The 26,459-nt window shown below is 49.1% G+C and overlaps 1 protein-coding gene and 1 long non-coding RNA gene across 3 annotated transcripts; one reads left to right on the plus strand and one right to left on the minus strand.

Moving 5' to 3' along the window:
• Positions 1-7: 7 nt before the first annotated feature.
• LOC119046403 (uncharacterized) lies at positions 8-7,502 on the minus strand. Its single transcript, XR_008391173.1, has 3 exons — positions 7,289-7,502; positions 6,790-6,928; positions 8-2,030 (listed from the first exon to the last, which is right to left on the minus strand). It is a non-coding gene; the product is annotated as an uncharacterized LOC119046403 (long non-coding RNA).
• A 137-nt stretch (positions 7,503-7,639) lies between these two features.
• CFAP20 (cilia and flagella associated protein 20) lies at positions 7,640-20,873 on the plus strand. 2 transcript variants are annotated; one of them, XM_053663284.1, is made up of 6 exons: positions 7,640-7,993; positions 17,475-17,554; positions 18,251-18,362; positions 19,408-19,596; positions 19,929-20,053; positions 20,476-20,873. In XM_053663284.1, exons 1-6 carry the CDS (start codon positions 7,910-7,912, stop codon positions 20,609-20,611), a joined length of 726 nt encoding a protein of 241 aa, XP_053519259.1. In that variant the 5' UTR covers positions 7,640-7,909; the 3' UTR covers positions 20,612-20,873. The 2 variants fall into 2 exon arrangements, with proteins under 2 accessions (XP_053519259.1, XP_036997360.1); XM_037141465.2 differs by having other exon boundaries at positions 7,644-7,993; positions 19,943-20,053; positions 20,476-20,565.
• Positions 20,874-26,459: the final 5,586 nt, after the last annotated feature.

Below are 26,459 nucleotides of genomic sequence, written 5' to 3' on the forward strand. Positions count from 1 at the left end.
GTGAAGTAGAAAAGCTTTCGTGGCAGGTTCTAGGCAGGGACAGGAAGCCCCAGAGGTGAGGTGAGCAGGTTTTAAGGGTGCTCTTCATGACGGGAGGAGTTGAAGGGGGATGGTGAGCTCATCCTGGGAGAGGGGCTGCGGATTCGAGGAGACTAAGCCAGGAAAGCCAGGCTTTGCTTTGAACATGCGTTTGTCCACCCCTGATCCGTCCTCCCAAAGCAGGCCAGTCTCCAGTGGCGGAGGTGGTAGGTGAACATCACTTCCAGTGAACTCAGGAAGGTGCCCTGGCCCTTTCCATTCCCTTTGCTCCTGCCTCTGTATCCATTCCACCTCCCAGTCCCATCCCCTCTCCCCAAGCCCCCTTCCAAAAACAGCATCTTCACTTGGAGGATGGTTGAGTCTGCCGTCCTGAGGCAGGGCAGGGCTCTGGGGTCTTGGGTCCAGATCTGAGGGCGGCTTCTGATGGTGTTGAAAGGATGGAATGGAAGCGCTGGCTGTATTTGTTAAGTAAACAGACTCCACCTGTCTTACCAATGAGCCTTCCCTGGCTCCCTCAGTCCCCCACTCCGAGGACAGCTGTGCCACAGGGAAGGAAAAGCGGTGACAGCCTGGTGGCTGCCCTTGTGTCTGGCGGTGCCCGCATCCTCCCACTGCCTTAGACAGCAGAAGCCACAGGCAGACCCCACGCCCAGGTGGCTGGACGGGCACCCGCTGGTTCTCTACCAAAGCCATGTGGTCCACACAGCTTTCTCCTGTGTTCTCTGCTGCTTGTCCAGAACAGGTGGCTGGCAATCCAGGTGTGGACACTCACTTTTGAAGCAATTGTGGGGGGGAGCAAAGAGGCCCCTGAGCCACCATGGCGTCACAGTGTCCCTTGGATCAACTTCTGTCACATCCAGGCAGTTCTCAGGTGCGGGAGCCCAAACTCCTGCACACCAGCTAGTGAGGGCCTGCAGGCCCGCTGCCAGCGGGCAGTGGAAGGCCACCAGGGCATCAGGTGGACAGGCGTGCTCCTTTCCAGCCCCACCCCGGCCTGCTGTCCTCAAGTGGTCTCTCTCACGAGGCCCTTTCTGGCTTACGGTTCCGCAAATTTCTGTCAGTCTCCCAGACCTCTGCAACAGCATCTTGATACCTCATACAAACATGTCCCTGGAGCTCCTGTGACGTGGTGCTTTGCGTGTGCGTGTTTACTGACAGAGCATTTCACCACTGGTGTTGAGCACCTTCGGACAGGAAGGGTTTCTTCAGAGCGGTCACACGGCCGTTTGTTTGAGAGTTCTTTAGAAGCCGTGCAGAGCTTGAACTCTAGCCTCGCCTTCCAATTTCCCTTCTCAGTCAAGGCCATCTTCTCGGTGTGAAAGTCTTGTTTCCCAGAAGCCTCTCAGCCAAGATACTCTGGTTTTTTGTGGATGATTAGTGCTCAATGGGAGAGTGGTTGTAGAAAGACGGAGGGAAAGGAGGTGTGTGTGTGTTTGAACGTGGCTTTAGCCTTCAGAGAAAGGGACAAGAAACCTACTAACTCAAGACCAATCTAACGCTTATCCACAATGTGCTTGGAAACTGAGAACATCAAGTCACATCTTCCAGTAATCCTGCTTGTGTTGGGTTGTTTAAAGTAATACCGAATTTTCTTGATTACCAAAGTAATTATGTTCATGGTAAAATGTCACGTTACACCAAAGTAACTAATGAAAGCCTCCCCCAACTACGTACCCACACATGCAGAAACTCTTTTCTCCTTTGGATGTAACCATGGTTAAATTGGTATATACTTTCCAGTTTGTATCCTGCACATTTACTGGCATTTCTGAACTGTAATGACTTTTATTTTTACAGAAACATAATCAGACTCTACATTTTCTTTCTGCAACTTATGTTTTCCCTTAGTTGTGAAAATCTTACTGTGTTAGCATGTATGGCCCTACCTCGCTCCTTTTCATGCCTGTGTAGTATTCCATGATGTGATGTCCCATGGGGAAAGCGATCCCTGATTGGTAGGCTGTTTCTAATCAGTCCCGTCACCAGTACTGCTGCAAGAAACAAATATGCACACTGTTTTACACTGTATATTTGTGAGATAAACTCAAAAAATTTTATCTGTGCCATATAACTTTTTTTTTTTAGAAAGGACATTGTTATGATTCAGAGAAAACAGTCTTCTCTTCCTTTCTGTCACTGGTGTAGGTTGGAACCATCATGCCTTTACTCATGGAATTTTTGTGGGGCTCTGTCAGGCACTTGGGGCCTGGGGCTCGGAGCCCGTGACTTCCCATCTCTAACAGAGATGTTAGAGATCTGAAAAAAAAGGTGTTGGCTCTCAGATAAGAAAGTTGCAAAATAAAAATAAATGTGATTAAATGTCTTTTCCAATCCTGCGAACTTCATTAAGTTAATGGTTTAGATTCAGTATTTGTTTTCTAACATATTTTTCTCGTGATAATTAGTGAAGTCACAGACAAGCACAAAATCAATTTTAAAAGCAAATTCTAAAGATCTTTTCAAAACTACAGGGAAAAAGTTATCTTAAGCATGAAAAACGGCTTCCTTTTCATATGTCTGAAGTGCTGTAGGGGGCTTTCCAAACTGAGCCTGCGGAGGGCTAGACAGAGGGTGCTGAGAGGCGGGTGGATCAGCCTGGCGTGTCTGAGACATTGAGGTGGGGCGTTTGTTGTGGACTGTTCCACAAACTGTTAAAATAACGCACATCTCAAATGCATGGTGCTAAGCAGCCAGGCTCAAAATGCTACCTACTGAACGATTCCATCTAGATTAAATTCTAGAAAAGGCAAAAGTGTATGTAGTGGGAACAGAGAAGAGCTCCGCGGTTGCCCGGGGTGCAAGGGATGCTGGGGGAGGGGTCTGACTACGGAGGGATGGCATGGGAGAATTTGGGGGCAGGGCCATGGAACTGTTCTGTGTCCTGAATGTGGCCAGTTATGATTTGGTGCCTTTGTCAAGACTGTACACCAAAAAGTGCATTTTACTGTGTGTAAGTTTAAAAGTCAATTTTAAAGGTAACAATAATGTGCAAGAGCCCAACAGAGTCCCATCTGAACTTCACTGTCAGAGTAGGAGGAGCTTCATCTGCCCACCACGGGCTGTTTTACTTGACGATGTTGGGGCAATGGTCTTTGGATAGGACCCCTGGACTCAGTGGTCCTCCTCCTGCCAGCTGAACGCCCAGTCACTGCTGCTCCTCCCCGTCCCCACCAGCAAGGACGGGTGGAGAATAAACTCTGCCTTACAGTATGTCTCAAGCCTCCTGGAGGCCAGGCGCTCTCAAGTTCCTGGGCTTGGACGGGCACGAACAGGCGCTGCCCACTGGGTTTCAGCATCCGACCAGGGCTTTGTGCGCTGGGAAGGGTTCTTACAGTTCTTGGTGTTTTAAATAATATCTCAGTTATTAAAAGTCTACATTTAAAATCTCATTTGTCTTGTGTCATTAAAATCAACTTATAAATCTTGTTATAACTACAAACTAGTTGGTTTTGTATATAAATACGGACACTTAATCTGCGATCCATGCTGAGTTACTTCAAAATGTAATGGGTTAAACCATAAACATTGCTCGCCCACAGTCTGGGTTCCTTAGACATTTCAGAGTCACCCACGTATTTCATCTGTTTGGTTTGCACACACACTTTCAGTAGCTAATATGAAAGACCAAAAGTCTGATGATATCTTCCTAAGCATTCAAATACTAATATATCTAAGTCTTAAACTCATAGATGGAGTAAATGAAAAAGTTTAAACATTTGTTTACAAACTTAATTACATTTTCTCAGGCATCTTTAAATTAAAAATCACAGAACTAATTTCAAATTCCTTGAAGCATTTCAAAGTATCGGGTTCTCTAATGCATTAAGTTATCTTAAATATTTCAAGTATCCTAAGTGACAAACAAAATGTCACAGTAATCAGAAACTTATTGCTCATTTAGATGTGGATTACTGATGGGGTTTTTATGTACTTGCTCTAATCTCTGTGTGTGTTTTGACACCTGACCAAGGTGACATTCAGTCTAAATGCAGGACTGTGATTTGTTCATGGGCAGAGATTCTGGGCACCAGACTGGTTGCCCAGTGATGGTTCTACCCGAACTTCAGGCCACCAAACTAAGCCCCTTCTTTGAGTCATGGGATTCTCAAGACCACCCTTATCTTGCACTTCATGCACTGACTTTATCTTTTCTGTAATTTTCAGTTATCTATTTTTAGAGAGAGGGGAAGGGAGGGAGAAATGGAGAGAAACATTGATTGGTTACCTCTTGTATGTGCCCCGACCAGGAACTGAACCAGCGACCCTTTGCCTCACAGGATAACGCCCAACCAACTGAGCCACACTGGCCATGGCCCTTTTCTGCAACTTTTAATGGCCTCATTTGTATCAGCTGAGCTGCTGTACCTATTGCCCAAACTGTAGTTTTATTGCCTTAATAGATTCTGCTCTTTTTTTATGCATTACTTTTTAAAACGGATCCATCTACCCCTTTCTAATTGTAAAATCATCGAAGGAAGCAACTTACTAGCAAGGTTCTTCATCAACATAAACACTTTTATGTTGATGAAGAGAGAACAATCTTTTTTTTTTAAAGATTTTATTTATCTATCCCTAAAAGGGAAGGGAAGGAGAGAGGGAGAGAAACATCAATGTATGGTTGTCTCTCCTGCATCCCCCGCTGGGAACTGGCCCGCAACCCAGGCATGTGCCCTGACTGGGAATGGAACCTTGATCCTTTGGTTCACAGACCTGTGCTCAATCCACCGAGCCATACCAGCCAGGGCAAGAGAGAACAATCTTGAAGTACAGTGTTTAATGTGTTCCTGTGAGTGACATCTGTAGTTTTAGGTTAATTCATTCTATGTTACCTTTGAAATGAAGGTAAGTGTCAGAGGTGGCTATCTGGCTCTAGTCCATTAATTAATTAATTCATTCATTCATTCATTCCCGTGCGGGGTGCTATTCATGCACAGGAGACACAGCATCTGGGAGAAGCATGCCCAAATCAAGCCTACAATAGGAGCAAAACATATTTGCTAAACACTACTTTATATTCTCCAAACCTTTGATCAGATCATCTTTCCTATAGCCAAGGCTGTGATCACAATGCACCTTGAACCCCACAGTTTGTGCAGACACTCGCTGCAGATGAGTAGTTAGAAGTGAGCCCTCCCATTGCCCCCCTCAGCTGGCTCATTGATGGGCTGTCCAGGGCACCTAAGTGCACACGTGCTCAAGGTGTCTGCATTTCACCATTTAACCATTTCCACAGTTAATGAGAGATGTGAGCAGGCAAATGGGGGAGGCGGGCCCTTCCAAGCAGAAGGTCTTTATTGTCCGTATGGGCATGCTGAGGCCACGAGGGCAGAGCCTGTGCTGGGCCTGCAGTGACCAGGAACCCAGGTCCATGACTCTAATTCCCAGATTCAGCACATACTGACTATAGTCCCATTTTTTTCAGGCGTGCGTTTTGGGCACTGGAAATATACCTACAAGCAAGGCAGACTAAATTCTCTCTGAAACTCAAAATCGAATGCAGGAAGATAGACCATAAGTAACTACACAGACTATCAAGTGGTGATAAGTGTCATGAGAAAGAATAAAGCAGAGTATGAGGGACAGGTAGTTGGTGTGGGGGGTGCTGCAAAATTATCTTCATTGTCCTAAAAGTCCTCTGTGCTCTGCTCTTCCTCTCTTCCCACCCCCACCCCACCCCACCCCTGGCAAGCATTGTCTTTTCAGCCTCCACAGTTTTGCCTGTTCCAGAGTGTCATATAGTTGGAACGAGACAGTATATAACTCTTTCAGATTGGCTTCTTTTAGTAATATGCACTTCAGTTTCCTCCGTGTCTTTTCACCACGGCTTCATTTCTTTTGAGCACTAAATAATATTCCATTGTCTGCGGGTACCAGTTATCTATTCACCTACTGAAGGACATCTTGGTTGCTTCCAGATTTGGGCAATTATGAATAAAGATGCTATAAATGTCCATGTACAGGTTTTGGTGGGGATGTAACTTTTCAACTTCTGGTAAGTATCAAGGAGTGGGATTGTTGGATCTTATGGTAAATGTACGTTTAGTTTTGTAAAAATCTCCAAACTGTCTTTCAGAGTGGCTGTATTATTCTGCATTCCCACCAGCAATGAATGAAAGTTCCCACTGTGCCAGCATTTGGTGTTATCAGTATTCAAGGGAACAGAATAAAAAATCCTGTGATAGACTCAGTGCACATGAAAATCTAATGTATAGTAAATGTGTTTCCCCGTAGGATATTTTGAAAAATTTAATAACATCAGCCTTGTCTGGTGTGGCTCAGTGGATGGAGTGCAGGCCTGTAAACCAAAAGGTCGCCAGTTCAATTCCCAGTCAGGGCACCTGCCTGGATGGAAGGCAAGGTCCCCAGTAGGGGGCGCATGAGAGGCAACCACGCACATGCTTCTCTCCCTCTTTCTCCCTCCCTTCCCCTCTCCATAAATAAATAAATCTTTTGTTTAAAGAAAAATTTAATAATATCAAGGGATAAATTGTTCACTGGCCTAAAGAATCCCCAGCAATCATTCAAAAATAATGAACTTTTATACAGTTTATATAAAAAGTTTTGACTTTCTGCTGTAATGCAACCATATTTCCTCCCCCATCCCATGTCTGGAAATTCTGGTTCAGTTGTTCCCGGGGTTGCTATGAGGACTGAATGACTTAATAAAGGCTAATGCTCTTAGCATAGTGCCTGATGCATAAGTGTTCAATAGATGTTAGCTATTGTTAGCTGTTACGGCGGTGAAGTTACCTGCAAACTCCCGTTCCGTCAGCCACAACACCCAGCATGGGCCAGGGCACGGAGTACCATGTATAGGTAGGTGCTCAGTGAGTGGTCTCCAGCGGTTTGGATTTCTTCCACGCCTGGAATATCATAGCCTATTTTATGACTTAAAAAAAAAAGTTCTTCTTAGTATTGATTTTTTAAAAAATCAGCTGTTGCTTCAACCAATTAGACTTTTTGTTTAGTTTATTAATTTCTGCTTTTAGCTGAGTATTCAAGCTTTTTTGTTCGCTAATAATGCATTTAAGGCAATATATTTTCCTCAGAGCGTTGCTTTGACTGCATCCCACAAGCTGACACAGTGGTGTATTCATAACGACTCTGTTAATATTTAAAACAAAGATGCACATAAGATGCTCAGCACAGCTGGCACTCAGTACAGGTTAGCTGCTTTAACCTGACCTTGTACTCAGCCAAAAGCAAGCACATTTGACATTCGCGTGATTCCCCTCGCTTAGCAACCTACCTCACTCTTGGTGCTTGTGGGATCCTCTTCCCTCAGAGGGCGTGGTCTGGTCCTCACGCCCCCTGACCTCAGCCCCCCTTCAGGTTCCCATGACAACACGCAGCCGCTGACAATACGCAGGTGTGTACAACACATTTTAAATCCTCCATCTCCTTCCGCTTCCAAAAGCAGCTCTGAAACGACGATGGAGGAAAATAGTCCCTTGGCAACGGAGTTCTTTTTCACGAGGAGGCGGAACTAGGGCAGAGTTTAAGAGCGGAAAGCACAGGAAGTCCGTAATCCCCGTGGCAGGATTGGGCTTCGGGCTTTCACGGGGCGGGCTTAACTGGGCGGAGGAATCCATCTTGGGCGCCGTGCGGCTCTCTACCTCCATTTAAGGCGGGGAGAGTGGCGCGCTCGGCAGTTGCTGTGGTTTCCATCGTGGGGTAGCTTGGTTAGTGGGAAAGCGGAAACGCGCGGACGTAGCGTCCTGAATCCAGATCCAGGTGTTGGTGGCTGCCGTTCCTGAGGTCAGCTGCACAGTGTCCCTCGTTCCGACCAGGGTCGACCCCCTGTTTTACCTTCGGCACTTGGTATCCGTATCTAGGTCGCTCCGGCGCGGCCGAGAAGGCCGCCTGCGAAATGTTCAAAAACACATTCCAGAGCGGCTTCCTCTCCATCCTCTATAGCATCGGCAGCAAGCCCCTGCAGATCTGGGACAAAAAGGTAAGGGGCTGCTGTCGGCGGCGGGGCCGGGTGCACAGAGGCCGCGCCCTCTCCTTGCTCGGGGGCTGGGGACTGGGTGGCGGGTAGTCATACCGAGTTGGGGTTTGGGGGAGGCCAGGCGGTTGCTGCTGTGTCCTGTCCCTAGCCAGGTGTAACTGAGGCGCGAGGTAGCGGCATCGTGTAAGCTGCGGGGGGGGTACGTGTGGATGAGTGTGGCTGGGGTTTAAGTGTCCAGCGGCCGTCATGTGATTAGATTAGGTCAGTGGTCCCTTGCCACAGACTTGACTTGGTCTGTCAGCTCCTCAGAGCGCCAGTTTCTCCATCTATAAAGTGGCGTTGATAGTGCCTCTCACAGCGTCAACTTGGAGGCTGTTTCGAAAACATATCGATGAAAGCAACTGCTGTTCACTGATTCCACACATATTTACTGATAAACTGTTTCGTGCCTGGCGCTGCGCTGGACAGCAGACACAGAGCCTTTGTTCCAGGCGTCCTTGTGGAGGCGCAGCCAGACCAGTTATCTTTGAGTTTCATTCCTTTGCTCCCTTCCTTTTACCGATTCCAAACAGGTCAGAATTTGGTGGCCTTTGGCCCCTGCTCCACACGCCCTGTGACTGGGGTTCTGTACTGAGTCTTCCTTCAGTGCCTGATTTCTCCATCAGGAAGGTTGCAAAATGGTGATAAAAGCTTGTCTGGGTTAGTAAGTTCACAGCCGAAGACAAGCCTCATTATCTTTCCCCAGGCATCCACAGGATGATCTCCTTCACTGGCCCCAGGAGATGAGGAATAGGTGGAATGTGTGTCTAGCAGCCTGTGGATTGGTCTGCATTTCATTACTTTGATACTTAACATCTGCAAATTTCCTGACAGTCAGCTGTACCCCCTTTTTAAAAAAGATTTTATTTATTTTTTTAGAGTGTAAGGAAGGGAGAGAGGGAGAGAAGCATCGAGTGTGGTTGCCTCTCACGCGCCCCCTACTGGGGACTCTGGCCCATAACCCAGGCACCCAGTCCACTGAGCCACCCCAGCCAGGGCCCTTTTTTGAATGTAAGTTAAGGTTGGCACTCTGCTGTGGAAGCCTGGTAATTTAGGATATAACATTCTGCTCCCCTCAGGGTAGAATGAAGAGAGGTGGTATGTTAATACCACCTCTTGATGTTAATGAAGCCAAGAACATCGGATTTCATCTCAGAACGACTTTTTGTCTTCCCCTACACAGATGGGTTTTGGGCTTCATAGAGACAGAGGGAAAACATAGACAGCCTTTTGCATGTTACCACTGGGAAATTCTGCCTTCTGAAAGCAGCTTTGAGGGTGGTGTGTTCGTAATGTCATTTTTATAAGACAGTTGGAGGATTTGAATATAACGAGTTTGGGCTTAATGCATAAGTGAAAAATCTGACCACCCCTGCTCTCTCGTATTGATTCTATCCACAATCTAGAGCTAATGCCAAGGGCATTACACGGAAAGCAGTTCCTTAATTTTTTTCTCCATCTCTGAGGTTTTCAGTTGCATGGTTTTGTTCACATTGGAATAAAACAGTGTAAGCTGTGAAATTACACCTCTGCAAAGAGACCTCACAGTGAATGAACTGGAAGCTCGGTAAGAACTGGTAAGAACTCTGTAAGGGCTTCTCTGCTGCAACTTGACTTCGTTATAGGCTGTCAGAAGGCATATAGAGAGAGTGGTCTTGAGTGCCAGTTGAACTTGGAATTGAAACAAAGTGTCAATATAAGGCAACTGAAACAGAGAACGGGACCTGCTCCGGGAGAAAAGGTTTTCAGAGCAGGTCAGAGCACTTATTGATGGAATTTAGGACTCAGGAGGCTTCCGCATTTCTGTTGGCTGAGACTTTTATCAGAGTTGCCCATTTTAACCTTCTGTGCTTGATCTGGCGTAGTTTTTCAAACGCAGCTTTCAGACCGGTCAACATGTTTATACAAGAAATGTAAAAGCAAAGTAACCATGGTGCACTGTGTCCCTTAACACCGCTAGAGGTCAGATGGTACCCTAATGACATAAACACCTGTGAAAACTTTATTAGATCGACTGGCAGGTTACATGGAGTAAATTCTGGCAAAGAACACTTTAGAAGAAAGCTCATTTTAAGCAAAATTCTTCCCCTGCATCAAGGAAAGAAGATGGAGAAAAAGGAAAATTTGGGGGGCCAGACTCACAGGCTATGTTATAAAGTTCTCAGAAAGTGTTGGGAATCCAGTGTGGTCTGGGAAACGCTAGGAATTGATATACTTACTAAAGATTTACTGAACAACAACTAAGTGCTAAGTGATAGGCATTGTGTAGATGGGGAGATAAAAAAAAATTAGAGAAGGTTTTTTTTCTACTCCGGGAAATGAGGGCAAAGCTTGATGGAGAAAGGAAAGGACTATCTACATTTATCAAGAAATGACCATGAGCCCTGGCTGGTGTCAGGACTCAGTGGATTGAGCACCAGCCGGCAAACCAAAGGGTCGCCAGTTCAATTCCCAGTCAGGGCACATGCTTGGGTTGTGGGCCAAGTCCCTAGTGGGGGGCACGAGAAGCAACCACACACTGATGTTTCCCTTTTTCTCCCTCCCTCCCCGTCTCCCTTAAAATAAACAAATAAAATCTTTTTTTTTTTTTTTTTTTTAAGAAATGACCCTGACCTTTGCCGCTAGGCACATATTAGCTATAGTGTGTATTTTCGGTTATTATTTTGATTTTATAGAACTTTACTGTTTTTCTTCCTGAGTTTACGAAGAGAGAATTTCTCTGAAGAATAGTTTTGGGAAAGTCAGGTTTGGTTTCTGTTTAGGCTTTGTGTCTCCTTGTGAATATGAGGAGTGACTGGTATTTTCAAAATGCCATTGGGACTGCAGACTCCATATTTATGGGCATGGTTACGTTTGTAACTCCTGCGTTTATTCGCCTCTTTGAGGTTCATAGCCTCTCTCCCCATCTCATCCTTCAAATCTCAACTTACACGTTAGTTCACTGATAAATGGCTGGTGTGGCTCAGTGGATTGAGGGCTGGCCTTTGGACTAAAGTGTTGCCAGTTTGATTCCTGGTCAGGGCACTTGCCTGGTTTGGTCCAGATCCCCAGTTGCAGCACGTGAGAGGCAACTGAGCCATGTTACTCTTGTACATCAATGTTTTACTCCCTCCGTTTCTCCCTCCTTTCCCCTCTCTCTAAAATAAATAAGGAAATAAATGAAATCTGTTAAAAAAACATTTCATTGAGAGCTTCAGTGAGGTATCCCCCACGATCCTACCAGTTCCCTAAGGGGAAGAAGAATCTCTTCCCTGGAACCCCCAGCGTTAGCACGTGATCGGACTCCTTGGACTAGTGACCGGGCTCTGTGCCTGCCCCCTGCTGCACAGCCTGGGCCAAATACTTAACTGCTCAGTTTCCTCTTGTGGTAATGCCAGCTCCTTCTCATGGTTCTGCAGATTGAGTGAAGATGTGTGTAAAGTGCTTAGCAGCAGAGTTACAGCATATGGCATTCAACGGGGCAGAAAACGAAGGAATTTGCTCAAGAGTAAAGAAGTTTATATATGATCCCAGTGTTCAGATGCTGAGGACTGGGAAGTACAGTGAAACCAGACTGGGAACCAGAAAAATGGAGTCGCATCACCGTGTTGTTCCCAGTCTGGAACCTTTAACGCCATCTGGTACCTGCTTACCCAGTTCTCCGGGCTCACCGCCCCCCCCGCCCCCCCCCCCCCGGCCGCCTGTCTGCTGAACTGAAAGGTAGCCCAGTTGGTTAGAGCATCCCCCCCTCCCCGACGTGCCAAGGTTGCAGCTTCGATGCCCAGTCAGGGCACATACAAGAATCAATCAGTGAGGGCATGAATAAGTGGGACCACAGACTGGTGTTTTTCTCTCTCTCTCAAATCAATCAATAAACTTTTTTTTTTTAAAGGAGTCTTTCTCTTACCTTCAGGCTTTTGTACTTGTCATGTCCCTTCACTGTACCCACCCCCCACCTCTACAGTGGTTTCTCGGTCACGGCCTAGAGACCTGAAGGCGCTTCCGTGGGTTAATTTCTGTCCACTTGCCAACTCTCTCCTTCCTATTTATCATGGTCAGTCACACTTGAAATTGGCTTCTTAAGCTCTCTCTTCCTGGCTGGAATGTAAGCTTTCTGGTAGAAACCTTTGTAATTTTTCAAGCCAAGAGTTTGGGAGAAATTCGGGGTTACTTAATGTCACCTTAATTTCTGGGCCCAGAAAGTACTGCATTTATTAAAGGACTCTCGTGTGTAATGTAAACATTACTTCTGGTTTATAAAGACTATACCAGGAGGTTCTGCTCCCACTTAATCCCCATGTCAAACAGCGTTTCAGTCTTTCCTGGTAATACCCCAAGTCTGTTAGATGACAGTGTTAATTCACACAAGCTGCTTTGCCTTTCTTCCCTCTTCACGTTGCTTCCTCTCCGAGGCTGCTGACCCTCCCCTGTTCCCAAACTAAATGTTAGAACCAGAGTTTTTGTGGTTGTTGCTGGACACTGTTAGACTCCCATTTCCTGCTCCTAATTTAAAAAAATGAAGTCTCCAGGGGGGGAAAAAAAAAGAACCTCCCACGCACTAGCTTCTAATTAGTAAACCTTGTCGGTGTATGTTAAACTGATGCAATTTCCAGTAGTAGAATGAAGGACAAGAAGGTAGTGGAACTGTTTTTTCAGACCGTGCCCAGGTCAGTCTGATGATGCTCTCCATCACGGTGAGTGATAGCTCTGGCCATGATTGGGTGAAGGCCTGGCTCGCACACGTGCCCTTTTCAAAGTGGTTAGGAAGCTACTGGTTAGCAACGCACACAATTGTCCTTACTCTAAATAAGGGTTTGCTGTATACGCCCAGAGTTGTCCATCTGCTGTCTGGACAGATAGTCCGTGTTAGGTGTAAAGGAGAGATACCTTTGGCCCTTTGGAGCCTGCAAGGCCAAGGCCTTGAGTCAGGGCTATGCCCAAATCTCCCCACAGAGGTCTCCCTCTGCCTGCCTTGTGACAGAGTTCAGCCCCTAGCAGGCTGGGTTTTGCTGAAATGGACAGCTCTAAGGGCAGCTGGAGCCTGTGACTTGGAGCCAGTGTCATTAAGACTAAGATACCAGATGGCTGAGGGCTGGCCAGGGTAAGTGGGTGGAGTCAGGGGAAAAAAGGAAAGGTGGGGGTAGGGAATGGATACAATCCTGGTTTTATTTTTAAAGCACCTGTAGAAATGCAGCGCACTGGCCAGCTTCCTCCCTCTCCTAATAGTATTTTTTCCCCTCAGCCTGACCCTCCTCCCTGGGGCTTAAGTCAGTGTTCTGTATTAGTTGCCAAGCAACCGAGGAAAGCCTTGGGGAGGGATTGTGGGGAAGGGAAGGCATGATGGTTCCCTCGGAGGTGTCTGCAGAGGCTGGGGGCCATTCTGATTTGTAGCTGTCGGCAGCCCGATTCCAAAGCTCCTAAAGTACCTCCAGCTTGTAGTGTGGTGGAGGGTTAATTTTTTAAAATGTAAGATTAGATTTATTTATTTATTTATTTATTGGAAGAATGAAACACTTGGAGGCCACACTTTGATCGTGGGAATGTGTTAAGAAGTAAAAAAGAATTAAGTCAAAAATGATTGGCACTTTCTAATTTAGAGAGGAAAGTAAAATAAAACCTGCTTCCACCATAAGCAATAAATGCTGGGCGGTTCATTTTATCTTCATTTCAAAGCCAGGCCTGCCTGGTGACCTCTGGCCTGGAAGGAGCTAAGGAAAGGAAGTCGCTGCTTTCTGAGGCTGTGTGTCTTGTGCAGGCTTGTCTGAAGGATGGAGGGGGGATGGCGTCCTGGAAGACATGGAGATGTGTATGAGCCAGGCCTCGGCGCGGCGGCCTTCTGAAGCCTCGTCCCAAACTGACTGCCCCCATCCCTCTTTCCAGCTAGTGGTGGAGCCTGGAGGAGAGGCCCCCTGGAGGTCCCACCCACCGGGTCTCAGGTCTCCGAGTTATTGTGGGGGCCTCCCTCCCGCTTCCTGTCCCGTCCTACTCTTTTCTCCCCAGGGGCTTGTATTTGCAGCCCTCTGAACCCAGTAAAGGAGGAAAATCATAATTCACTAACACATCAGTTTACCCCATGTTTTGCCATTTATAATACACACTCTTTTTGCCCAGTTTTTTGAGGGAAAAATAAGGATGCCTATTACACATGGGTGGTACCTGAAATACCAGCATCTGTTCTTGTGTTTTGTGATTGTTACATAAAATTTCTTGTGCCATTATATGTTAAAAAATAAATGCTAAAGTTCCTTTATAGTACAAAAAACCAAATATGTAAACATAAGAAAGTAAGTAAATTGAATTTAAAAATTAAAACAAAAAGACTTTTTCCTCTGAAAGTTGGGGTCAAAAATGTGGGTGCACATTATACACAGGAGCACATTGAACACGCAAAATATGGTGATTTGATTTCAAAGCTCTGGCAGCTTGTGATATGAGTACACTTTTGTTTTTCTTCTTTGAGGACTCAACTTTCTCCTTGGGCAAAGCTCTCCTTAGCTTGTCTTACCACCAGCCAGGTTAAAACTCCAGAGAAACTGATGGGCATTGCCTTGGTCCCTCTGGGTCCTGCTGTTCCGGGGCCACGTTAGTTAATTCTGTAAGAACTAAGGGTGCTGCTGTGTGGCCGACAGAAGACTCGAAGTCACTGAGAGTCCAGCTCCGAGTTCGCTCGCATCAACGGCAGAGGCCTAGGGACACACAGAGCCGGTTTGGGCATCCGGCCCTTTGGCGTCTGCGTGCGGTGCAGGCACTGTCTTCCCCGGTGAAGACCTGAGTCGTCCGGTGCGCTAGAGTGAAGTCATCTGCTGGGAACCTCGGGATGGGCAGAAGGCAGTTTCCTCCCATGTCTTCCCTGTGAAATCCGGCAAAAGGCTCTCTGGAGCAGAGGGGGGCTTCTCGTGGGCTCTGGCCTGAAAGACCTTGTGGATACAGGCTACACTTTCGAACAGTGTTGGATTCATTGCAACATGCTGCGTGTTAGCAAGAGTAGCCCTTGGGTACTAATGACCTAATCCTTTCAACTTAAGCATCTGTTTGAGTGTTGCCTTACGTAGCTTTTAAAGAAGAAAAAGGAAGTTATATTACAGAGAATAATTAGCTACTATGTTATAATATTGGTGTTTGCATCTGGTTAGATTGCTGCCAGCTCTTATCAATGGGACTGCATCGCATTATTTGGGAATAGTTTCACCACTAATGACTCTATCAGCACCGCCTGATCTTCCACAGCAACTGCGGGCTGGCGAATGGCGGGGAACACCACCCCTTCGGACGGGAGCGCTTCTGTGGGGAATGAGGTGGGCAGTGTTGGCATGTGCCGCCTGGACCCAAGCCTTTGTGCCCTTAATCTCCCTTGGAAAAAGGCCTAGAGTCCAAAGCAGGAGGGCCTCGGGTGTCAGCAGCTTTGTTTGAGAAGCACTTCAATGTGACCTTTGTGTCTTGAGAACCCCAGAAATGCCACATTGGCAGAGTGCTGGGGTATGTCCACCCAGAAACCGGTCTCTGAGGATGGGCCCCAAAGAGCGATTTGTGGGAAAGCATCCTTTCTGCCGGCAGCCTCGTGGGCTTTGTGATGCACCCGGGAGCTCTGGCTTCCTCTGATAATGCACGGTGGATATGTTATCCAGGAACTTTTAAAAAATCCTTCTCGAAATTATTCATATGTGCCAACTCCTAGAGTGACAAATTCCAGAAGTCAGCAAATATTTGAATGCTTACTTCATGCCTAGCACAGTACTAAGCATTACAGAGATACAAACTATCCTTAATATGCAATTCCTACCGCTGAGCTAACACTTTTTTAAGGAGGCAAGACTCCGCAATGGCATCTCGTAGAAAAAGATGGGCGGTGCTATCAGACATCCCTTGGGGAACACCATGCACCCCTGGAGTGGGTCAAAGTCACAGTAACAAGGCTCAGACATGCTGAAAAATACAGCCATCAGTGCCCGTCAGTAACCGAGTGGATCAAAATCTGTGGTACATTTACACAGTGGAACACTACGTAGCAGAAAGAATGAAGGAGCTCCTACCCTTCATGACAGCATGGATGGAACTAGACAGCACTATGTTAAGTGACATAAGCCAGGCAATGAGGGACAAATACCATGTGATCTCACCTGTGAGCGGAACCTAATCAACAAAACAAATGAGCAAAAGAGAAACAGAGACACGGAAATAACAGACTGACAGTGACCAGAGGGGAGGAAGGAGGGGGATAACGGGGGAAAGAAGGGGAAGGAGCAAGTCAAGGAACATGTGTAAAGGACCCGTGGGCACAGACAATGGGGCGGGGATTGACTATGGGGTGGGGGGCGGGGCAGGGGTGAGCATCAGGGGGAAAGTGGGACAACTGTAACTGAACAACAATAAAAGGAAAACACAGCTCCCAGACAGACTCGACACTGGGTTCTCTCCCTTATACAAACCTAGTGGAAAGCCAAGTGACTGTGTCCTGGATACAACACCCAACATAGCCGTTCTCACTGTCCTTAGGGAAGAAAGAAGGTGTCTTTCTGATCAATTATGCTGGAAACCTGGTTGGTCTTTTTTGCATGTCGATATCCAGCCCTGGCTCAGAAGCATCTTTGCACATCCCGGCTCTGTCCCTGTTAGGTGCTTAAGAGTTGATTGCTTGGAGGTATTTTGTCTTTCCAAAATAGTGGGAGAGCAGGAGTCGGTATTGAATTTTGGCTCGTCCCCATCTCGTGCCTCCTGCGTGCGCGGTCAGCTGAGCGATGCAAGGTGAAGGGCTGAGTTGTGCTGTCCGGGTGGCCGGAGCCAGAAAAGTCTGAGGGAAGGGAGGTCGGTGTGGGCTGAAAGGGCTGACGAAGGCTTCTGATGGGGCATGACCGGGACCCGAGTTCATACCTGAAAAAGCAGAAACTCAGGGGACAGGCGAGGAAGCCTGAAGCAAAGCTGGGGGAGTCACACTCTCAGTTTTTGGTTGCCCTTCCTCGGGGACATGCGGCATGTGGCCTTTCTGGCTGAAGCAGTGTATGGGACAATACAGGGCAGTGGGGACCTGGTAGTTAATCCCAACTCCTGACCTGGGAACTATCGTTTGCGCTTCCTGGGTGTCATTGTCCACGTCCATTAAGTGGAAACAGTGCCATCTCCATTGTGACTTTTGGTGTTGCTGTTGGTGGGATTAAGTGAGACCATGTGTGTGAATGTTCTCATGCATAGCAGGAACTCACTGTTAGCTGAATCGGAATGGAGTTGATTTCTTTGGGAAGAAATGTATCCTGATCTGTAGATTGCCAAGCTGCCTGTGACCCCTGTGGTGGACCCCATACGGCAGTAACAGCGTGGTTTCCTTACGCAGAAGCTTCAGCATAGTGCGTCTCGAACTTCTGTGTTATGCCCCTTTGGGCCAATGTGATTTTCTTTAAATGGTCCCACTCAGCCTTCAAAATCTTAGCAAAGTTGTCGCCAAATATTTCAGTACCTATTTTCTTCCTCACAGGTGCGGAATGGCCACATCAAAAGAATCACTGATAATGACATCCAGTCTCTGGTGCTAGAGATTGAAGGGACCAATGTCAGGTAGGCCGCCACTCTGTTCTCCCGGAGACATTATCCCCCAGGGAGGCGGGGCATCACCATGGTGCAGGGCACAGAAGATGCCTGGTGTGAGCGCAGGAGCTCACCTTGGGCAGGTGCCTTGGCCCCCTCTGTAAATACAAGTAATACGGGGCATCTTCCATATAGGGTTATGCAAAGGTTAGATAAGGGAATGTGTACGAAACACCTAGAACCTGCTTAGCACTAATTAAGTGCTGTGCAAGCATCTGCCGTTGCTCATATTTCACCAGGGTGTGTGTGTGTGTGTGTGTGTGTGTGTGTGTACATACGTGTGTGGGTTGGGAGAGTGTTGCTTGGATCCTCCAGTGGGTGGCCGCTGGGCTTTTTGGTGCCACAACGGTGTTCTGGTTTTCTATCATTTGCTGGTTTTCTTGGATCAGAATTGGATCTTCTGTCGCTTGAAGAACTTCCTCAGGTCCACTGGCCTGACTTTGCTTTTCAGGTATTTTACTGCTGATGTCTAGTCCCGTGCTGAGCTTCCGTTTCCGAGTCCAGCATTTTTTAAAGCACTAGCTGACCTGAGGGTTGAAGGGCCGTCGGTCAGGGTATCCAGGTCTTTCGGCTGTGCCCTCCAGTGCGCCCTCCACGCCGCGTGCCGCCGCCGTGCGTGCCACCCAGGCAGGGACTGGGAGTGTGTGATGGTGTCTCTTCCCACAGCACCACATACATCACGTGTCCTGCAGACCCGAAAAAGACCCTGGGGATTAAACTTCCATTCCTTGTCATGATTATCAAAAACCTGAAGAAATATTTTACCTTTGAAGTGCAGGTAAGTGTGTGCCCGGGAACGTGCGTGCTCTTGGCTGTCCCAGAGGGCTGTCCCGTCAGCCTGCAGGGGAAAAGCGCCCTCGGGAAGTGCCTCTGTCCTTCCGTGTGTCTTCTCTTCTGCCTGATCCGTACACTTGATTCAGCCCTAATTCATTCATCCATTCATTTATTTTTTATTGTTATACAAGTACAGTTGTCTCCATTTTCACACGCCCCCCCATCCCACTCATCTCTGCCTCCCACCCCAGAACCCACCGTTTGGCTTTGCCCATGTGTCCTTTATACATGTTCCTTGGTGGCCCTTCCCCCTACTATCTCACTCCCTGCCCTTGGATAACTGTCAATTTGTTCTTTATTTCAGTGTCTCTGGTTGCATTTTGCTTTCAGCCCTAATTATTATAACATACATTTGGTATTAGTAATCATAATTTAATGCCAAGTTTTTAAAGAGCTGCGGTAGGCCTGGCTGGCGTAGCTCAGTGGACTGAGCGCCGACTGACGGACTAAAAGGTCACCAGTGTGATTCCAGTCAGGACCCACCTCGGTTGTGGTCCCCAGTCGGGGGCGTGCGAGAGGCAACCAATCATTGTTTCTCTTTTTTTTCTCCCTCCTTTCCCCTGACTCTAAAAACAAATAAATGAATAAAATATTAAAGAGATGCAGTAAGTCTAATCTTAGTGATAAGATTTCAAAGCTTAAGGGTTAGAGTGTAGGGTCCATGTGGGGAGTAACTGTTTAATACTGGGTTGTCGTTGGTCTCTATTTTAGCATTTTTTATTTTTAAAGGGTATTTATGAAATCACTTTATGGCCTGAGAGCCTGACGGGTGTGTCATATGTCATGAGCAGCTGGCGTTGTCCTGGCAACAAATCAGATGAAATTGCTACTTCCAGGCCATCTTCACCCAGTGCGACCTGGGTCTGGTCTGTTTGTTCTCCCTCGGGTCTCATCCGGGGAAACCAGCCTTTAGGGGTCAGGTCCTCGCCTGTCCAAGGTGGTCAGCGTCTTCCAGGGTGGAGTGAACATGACCTGTGTACACGTCACAGGTGCTGGATGACAAGAATGTGCGTCGGCGGTTCCGGGCGAGCAACTACCAGAGCACCACGCGGGTCAAGCCCTTCATCTGCACCATGCCCATGCGGCTGGATGAAGGCTGGAACCAGATTCAGTTCAACCTGTCAGACTTCACTCGGCGGGCGTACGGCACCAATTACATCGAGACCCTAAGAGTTCAGGTGCCTGGTCCTCGTCCCGATGGAGCCTTGAACAGGAGCGGGGTGCTCTCTCCCTGGCTGTGTCCCACGTGGCACAAGAGTGGGTTTCTGCCTTAAGCCTCCCAGTGACTGTCCAGGGGGCCTTGACCTCAGAGGGTTCTGGGATGCATTCCGGATTCGGCTCAGATGCCGCGGGAGAATATGACAAGCAGCTCTCCCTCTTGTCAGAGTCCAGCGCAGGCCGGTCCGAGGAGGCGCCAAGGGGGTGGGGCTTTGACGGCACCGTGGGGTGGGGAGCCCTAGGAGAGTCAGGAAGTGAGGAAGGTCGGTCATGCTTCGTTTCTCAAAACCAGTCCTGCACCCCCAGATCCACGCCAACTGTCGCATCCGACGGGTCTACTTCTCAGACAGACTGTACTCAGAAGATGAACTGCCAGCAGAGTTCAAACTCTACCTCCCGGTGCAGAACAAGGCGAAGGTGAGCCAGCCCCTCTGAGGAAGACTCGGCAGCAAGGTGGGGACGCTGTGTGCGGCAGCGTGCCCCGCTCTGAGCCCGGCGACACAGCCTCTCCACGCTGACATGGAGAACGGACTGCCTTTCCATCGCACGGTCCGACTTGGGGATGGTCCTGGGAAGGGTCCTGTCATTCTCCCTCCTCCTTGGGCGGGGCCCCTGCTGCTCCCTGCCCACAGGCCTTCTTTTGTGGGACCTTCGTCAGCCCCACCTCGGGCCCCTCCGGCACAGTGGTGGGCGCCCGCCCGCCCGCCTGCCGCTGACCAGTGCGCATTGCCTTGCAGCTCAGCACCCCCAGTGTCACAGAGGTGGGGGTCGGTGGCACTGACCCTCTCTCTTCTAGTAACCTGAAGTGATGCCTCTTTTCTGTCTGTTGTTTTCTCCAGCAATAACTGGAATGCCATGAAAGCGGTGGACCCTGGGCCCGACTCTTGTTTTGAAAAAGAAACTATCTGGAGGACAATGCAGAAAAAAAATATTTATATTAGTTCACTGTGCTGTGGTTCTTTTATCTGCTGCTGAGTGTCCCTTGTGGACACCAGTGACCACGCCGTCCGTAATTGCATTGTAAGTACGGGGGGGGGGGGTACCCGACTGCCGGAGTCTGTCCCGCCGCCCGCCCCAGCCTGTGGGGAGGTACGTTACCACGAGCTTACAGAATTAAAGTGTCAATTTCAGACCAACATGTCTTTCTATGGTTTGTTCTTTGTTATATGTTATTCAAATGTATGTATATGCTGTGTAATACTCAAAATCGGGAAGTGAATAAAATGTTATATTCTTGGTTTGTGTCTGTTTTAATGGTGACATTTCTCTTTCCTTTGTGGTATGAAAATAGAACTCTTTCCAAAGAGCATCCCAAACATTCTCGACGTGGGATAGCTGGCAGCGAGCACTTAAAGAACAAGGCCGATCTATAGACACAGCTCAGGAGTGACTTCCAAGGTAAACGGAAAAGCAGGGGAACAGCACGTGACTAGTGGAGGCATCTCACGGGGGCTGCGTCCTGCGTCGAGCAGATGGCAAAATGGCACCTGGTCCCGACTGTTCTCTGTCCTGGTCAGCATGCAGGGCCCCTTGGCATTGGGACTGGTCACCACCTCCCTATTCGAGCCCCACATGGAGTAAGTACCTGCCCTGAATTTAGAAACTTACGGGGAAACTATTTCTTTAAATACTAGGCTCGCATGAGAGACCTGACACCCTATATCACGTGCCCAAGTCTCACTTACTCTGGGGCATATACTCGATTAGGCAGAGAATTACATTTACGAAAGTGGCCCTGGCCCAGTAGCTCAGTTGGTTAGAGCGTGGTCCTGATAGTGCGCCAAGGTTGCAGTTCAGATCCCCAGTCAGGGCACAGACGAGAAGCAGCCTGAATGCATGAATAGGTGGAACAACAAATTTATTTCTCCTTTCTTGCCTCTCTCAAATTAACAGGGAAAATTTTTTAAATAAAAATAAAAACATGCAAGTTAAGCACTTACGTACACTACAACTCTTCCATGTGGGACATGGCTGGGGGAAGCAGTTTGGGGGCAGAGAAGAGCATATCCAGGTGTTTCTAGGTGGCCCTGAGGGGTACACAAGACTACAGTGACCGCATCTGGGAGGATGGTTAGTGTATCATACGTTTTTTTACACTAAAAATACTACTTAGGGGAAGGTCACATTTATGCAATAAAAATGTCAGTCAAAGGAACAAAGGGCCATCCCAGACACCGGGCTCTCCCCAGCCGCTCGCTCTGGGTTTGGAGCCCTTCCCAGGGAGGAGGCTGGATTGTGGGCCGAGCCACTTGGACTCTGATTAGAGGTGAAAACACGGAGGGCTGAACTTGTCTTTGCCACTGCGGCCTTCTGAAAAGTCACGTGGCCAGAAGCTCCATCTCCCAGGTCCTTACCCTCCAGAGTCTGCTCTGGGTGAGCACGACCAAATCTCCCAGGAGGGCAGGGCTGCAGGAGGTTGGAGGGGTGGACGGGAAGGTGCCTCTGCTGCCTGGTGTGACTCAGTTTCCATTTCTCACAGCTGTCAGGTGTCTGGCACGTAGGTGAGCTCACCCAGGCCTTTGTCTCCTGCTGACACCCGGGCCAGAGCCTCCTTTCCCACGGGGGTTGCCCTTCTCTGCTTAGAGTCACCTTCTCTGGACAGTCATTCAGTGTCCTGGGACACCCATCAGCCCAGGTGACGGCTGCTCTTCCAGGGCCGGCCCCGGCCTCATCCGAGCACTTCTCGTCCTTCCGTAGCAGTCTTCCTGTCGTTCCACTTCGCGTGCCCGCCTCCCTCGCTGTCTGGGTTACAGGACGCGTTCTCAGAAATGAGTGGGGGGCGGGGTGGTCGGGGACTTCAGCAGAGCTGCTTGTCTCGGGCCAGTGTGGAGTGAAATCTCCCCTCCAATCTGGACTCTGTTGCGGGATGAAAGATGCTTTTGTGGGGGCAGGAACACCCGGTTAACTTGTCGTCTCCCACGGTGCCGGACACCAGCGCGGTGCTCCCGGTGGCTCGGGGAGGGACAGTAACAGTAACGCACTCTCCTCCACACAGAGCCCCCTTCACCCAGCACTTGTCAGACTATGTATGGCCATTACCTCACCGCCCTCTCTGGGCTGGGAGGCAGCAGCTGTCGGCTTTCCAGATGCTTCTCATAGCCATCCGAGAGGAAGTGAGGGGGCGTTGAGGGTGATGCGATGGATTATCTAAGCTGGCCCCGGGCCAGCGGGAATTGTGGCACCAGCGACTGCTCAGCCCCTTGCCCTCCGCTTTCCAGTCCACCAGGAAAATGACGACAGCCAAGGAGGCCAGGGAAGGAGGGAGCAAAGGGCACGCGTGGGGTTAGAGGCCTTCGTCAGAGTTCGGGCCCCAGGGACCTCAGCTGGTGGAAACTGGAGCAGGTAGTCATGTCAGCCAGCAGCTCGGACACCGTATTTTAGAAGGAATTGGCTTTCCAATGAGAGTTAGTTAATTGGCATGAACTTGAGGGGGCAGGTGTACAACTATTCCCAACAGGGCTTGCTTGTCATGGGGAAGAGAGAGCAGGCCCACTTGGCCCTTATTTGCCACTGGCCCATTTGGCTGTTTCCCACAGCCAGACCCACAAGCCTGCGCCAGTCCCGCCCCTTCCTGGGGCATCTCTCGGGGAGGTGGGTGCATCAAAAAACAGCCCCCAGGCTGACTCCTTAGCCCCTCAGCAGCTTCAGCCCCAAGCCTCAAGTGCCAGGGGATTCACTGAAAATGTCTCGGAGCTCGTGTCTGAGTCCCCTCTTGCCCATTTTACTGAGAAGAACGTGACAGCTCAGAGAGGCGTGGGCTCGCCCGGCCCTAGGGGTGGCTGGACCACACGATGGGGGTCATACGCCAACCCTGTCCTCCCTTCTCTTGGCATCCCCCTGCCTCCTGGGTGGCTGGCAGTGCCCTTATGATAGAGGACATTGACCGGCCAGATAATGTCCCCCTGGGTGTCTGGGCTGGGCCAGACCTGGCTGCTCAGTAGAGCTCAAGGTCTAGACTCGGCGCAGCCCCTGCAGCGAGGGCTTGCCTGGCTTGTCACTTCTCCACTGCCCGTTCGCTGAAGGCTGGGGCCTGCGCTGAGGGTAAAAAAGCGGGGGCCACGGTGTGTGTTTCACTAACGGACCATAAAAGTGACGTGCCTCCGGGAAATTCAAATTATACCAAGAACATGAAGAAAGACGCAAGTCCCGGCTCCCATTCCTGAACTGACTGTATTATATTTGAATGGGTCAGGCAAAGTTTTAACTTCTTTACAGGTATTTGTTTTACATGTAGGTAACCTGATGATTTCATTGTATACATTTTTAAAAAGATTTTATTTGTAGAGAGGGGGAGGGAGGGAGAAGGAGAGGGAGAGAAACATCCATGTGTGGTTGCCTCTTCAGTGCCCCCCACTGGGGACATGTCCCACAACCCACGCATGTGCCCTGATGGGTAATCGAACTGGTGACCCTTTGGTTTGCAGTCTGGTGCTCAATCCACTGAACTACACCAGCCAGACCTCATTTTATATAATTTTTAAATAGGCAAAAGAATATATTTTTCTAGGATGTATTTATAAACCACCATCAATAGTGATGGGCAGGGGACTGGCCATCTCAAAGCTCAGGACAGTACCCAGACGTGGGGACACGAGGACACAGTGCCCAGACAGGCCCTGCAGGGGGCTTCCAGGGACCACCGATGCTTTATTTCCTAATCTGGGTTGTGTTCACACGTGGGTGTTTGCTTCATTACTGTTTCCAATTACATACAGAAAGCTATTCTTCTGATTATATTTCTCAATTTAAAAAAAATTTGAATTTAGATTACTCAGCCCTGGCCTGTTAAAATGCACGCTCTCCAAGCCCAGCTCATTAAGATGCAGATTCTCTTTCAGGAGATCTAAATCTGGCCCAGAAATCTGCATGTTTAACAGCTTCCCCTGGTGATTTTTGATGTTTCTGTCACTTGAGAAGCGGCTCCAAATTGGAGGAAGCAGGAATTACTAGGATAGCTTTGAGTGTGGAAAGCCCAGATGCGGGAGGGAGGAAAGCGAGAAGCAAACCCGCCCCGGGCACATCTGCAGAAAGCAGCCTCCCCGCCCCCCACCCCGAACACCTGAAGGTCCCTCTAAACGACATTCTAGTTAGGTGAAGTACACCCCTATACCTTTTCCATAACCTGAGCACAGGGAGCCAGTGAGGCAAACCACAAGTGCCCCTGGGCTGTGAGAGGCACTCCAAATTATAAATCCACGAGGCTTCGAACATCTGGTTGGAGCATGAGCCTTGGAAACATTGTGCCTCCCGGTATCCATGGTGTCTGAAGCAAAGCAAAAAAAAAAAAAAGTCTGTGCGAGGGTGGGACATGGAAACGTGTTGCAGAGAACCCCTTATTAAAGGGTGGAAAACGTCACCCAGAGCCTCTGCCCGTTACTTGCAATGAGGGTTATAAATATACGGGTCTCTGTCATCACTTGGGTTTCTCCCAGCTCTTTCTTCCATTAAGTCTTACGTTGTGAATCCTGGTGTTTGGGGAGGGGATACAGTCCAGTCGGGAAACACTATAGAATGAGCCACACGCTTTAGCCTTGGGGCTCCAAGCCACCCTCCCAAGCCGCCTCCCCTCCCCAAGACTGCCCTCCTGTTCCCTTGAACCCCAATGCATCCTTCCAAACCTGGGGCCTCTTTTCTTGGCCTTGGAAACCGACCTAAGCCAACATGTCAGATTCTTGGTGACTGTCGGGTGCCTCCAAGCATCAGGGAGAGTCAGGGAAAGCGTTCACTGTCTCCCTCTGCAAGCTGGCTGCCTGGTGGTGGGCTATGAGAGCAGATCTCAGCCACCAGTGCAAAACGGACTGGCAAGCCCTCAGAAGAGATTCCTGCCACCTGTTCCTAAAGCCCGGCTCAGGGTCTGTCTGCTCTCTGTGGGGAATGCGAGGGTGTGTGGACAGCAGAGAGAGAGGCCCATGGGACTTCTCTGCTAAGAGAGCATTGGTGGGGAGCGAGAGGGGGTGAGCTGCAGGCCCTGCAGGAGTTCCAGACTAAACATGTTCTGAAGGTCTCAGGTGGCCGGGCTTGCCAAATTCTTATGCCCCGTGTTCATGGGGACTGAGGTACTGATTTAATGCTTCTGGCCAGTCACATATTTCAGACTTGACATTTTGCCCGTGAACAGGTACTTCTGATATTGCTGTACGACATCCAAAGTTTCTCCCTGGCCCCGGCCCCCAGAAAATCACAGCAGCATCAAATTAGGAAAGTGAAGAAGCCGGAGCTTGCCTGGGCGGCTGAGCCAGCCTGAGGCACAGCAGGGCCGGGGCACTAGATGCCCTACTGTACCCACTGGCCCGGGGAGGCCTTCCAGGTCTGATGGGTTCTCCAGGGCACCGCCCATCCCCAAGCAGGCTGAGCTCGCCGGGTGTGTGGGACCCACAGGGGCTGCTTCCCTCCCCTCCCAGTGGGGGCTCCGTGGTCCTCAGAGGTACTTTCTTGCCTCCTCTGTGAAACCACACAAAAGAGACACTTTTATTTCTGCTCCCGCTCCCACTCACAATACTCTGACACCAGACGTGTGGGTTTTTTTTTCCCCCACGACAACCAAATCTCTAACACCAGCCGGCTGTCCTACAAATCAACTCCGTTCTGACACTAACTACCTGGAGCTAGCGTCAGATCCCACAGGCTGAAGGCCTCACCAGGCTGCCATCGCCCCTCAGAACCCAGTGGCAAGGAGTGGTCCCCAGACTACCCACACTTCTGTTGTTGTTGGTTACAAACTGGGGGTTTGTTGGTTTCCAGACTCCCTCCTTAGGTTCGATGATTCGCTGTCCTGGCTCACAGAACTCAGGGGGACACGTTTACCAGTTTATTTCAGGACAGA

The sequence above is a fragment of the Artibeus jamaicensis genome, unplaced genomic scaffold (assembly GCF_021234435.1).
Source record: "Artibeus jamaicensis isolate MK-2021 breed Jamaican fruit bat unplaced genomic scaffold, CSHL_Jam_final contig_3152, whole genome shotgun sequence".
NCBI classification, from domain to species: domain Eukaryota; kingdom Metazoa; phylum Chordata; class Mammalia; order Chiroptera; family Phyllostomidae; genus Artibeus; species Artibeus jamaicensis.

What these genes read in the sequence shown, in the direction of transcription:
- CFAP20 (XM_053663284.1), top strand. Translation starts at nt 7,910, where the DNA reads ATGTTCAAAAACACATTCCAGAGCGGCTTCCTCTCCATCCTCTATAGC. An exon ending in ATTGAAGGGACCAATGTCAG is followed by an intron (nt 17,555 to 18,250) that starts GTAGGCCGCCAC and finishes CTCTTCCCACAG; the next exon opens with CACCACATACATCACGTGTC. An exon ending in TCGAGACCCTAAGAGTTCAG is followed by an intron (nt 19,597 to 19,928) that starts GTGCCTGGTCCT and finishes TCTCAAAACCAG; the next exon opens with TCCTGCACCCCCAGATCCAC.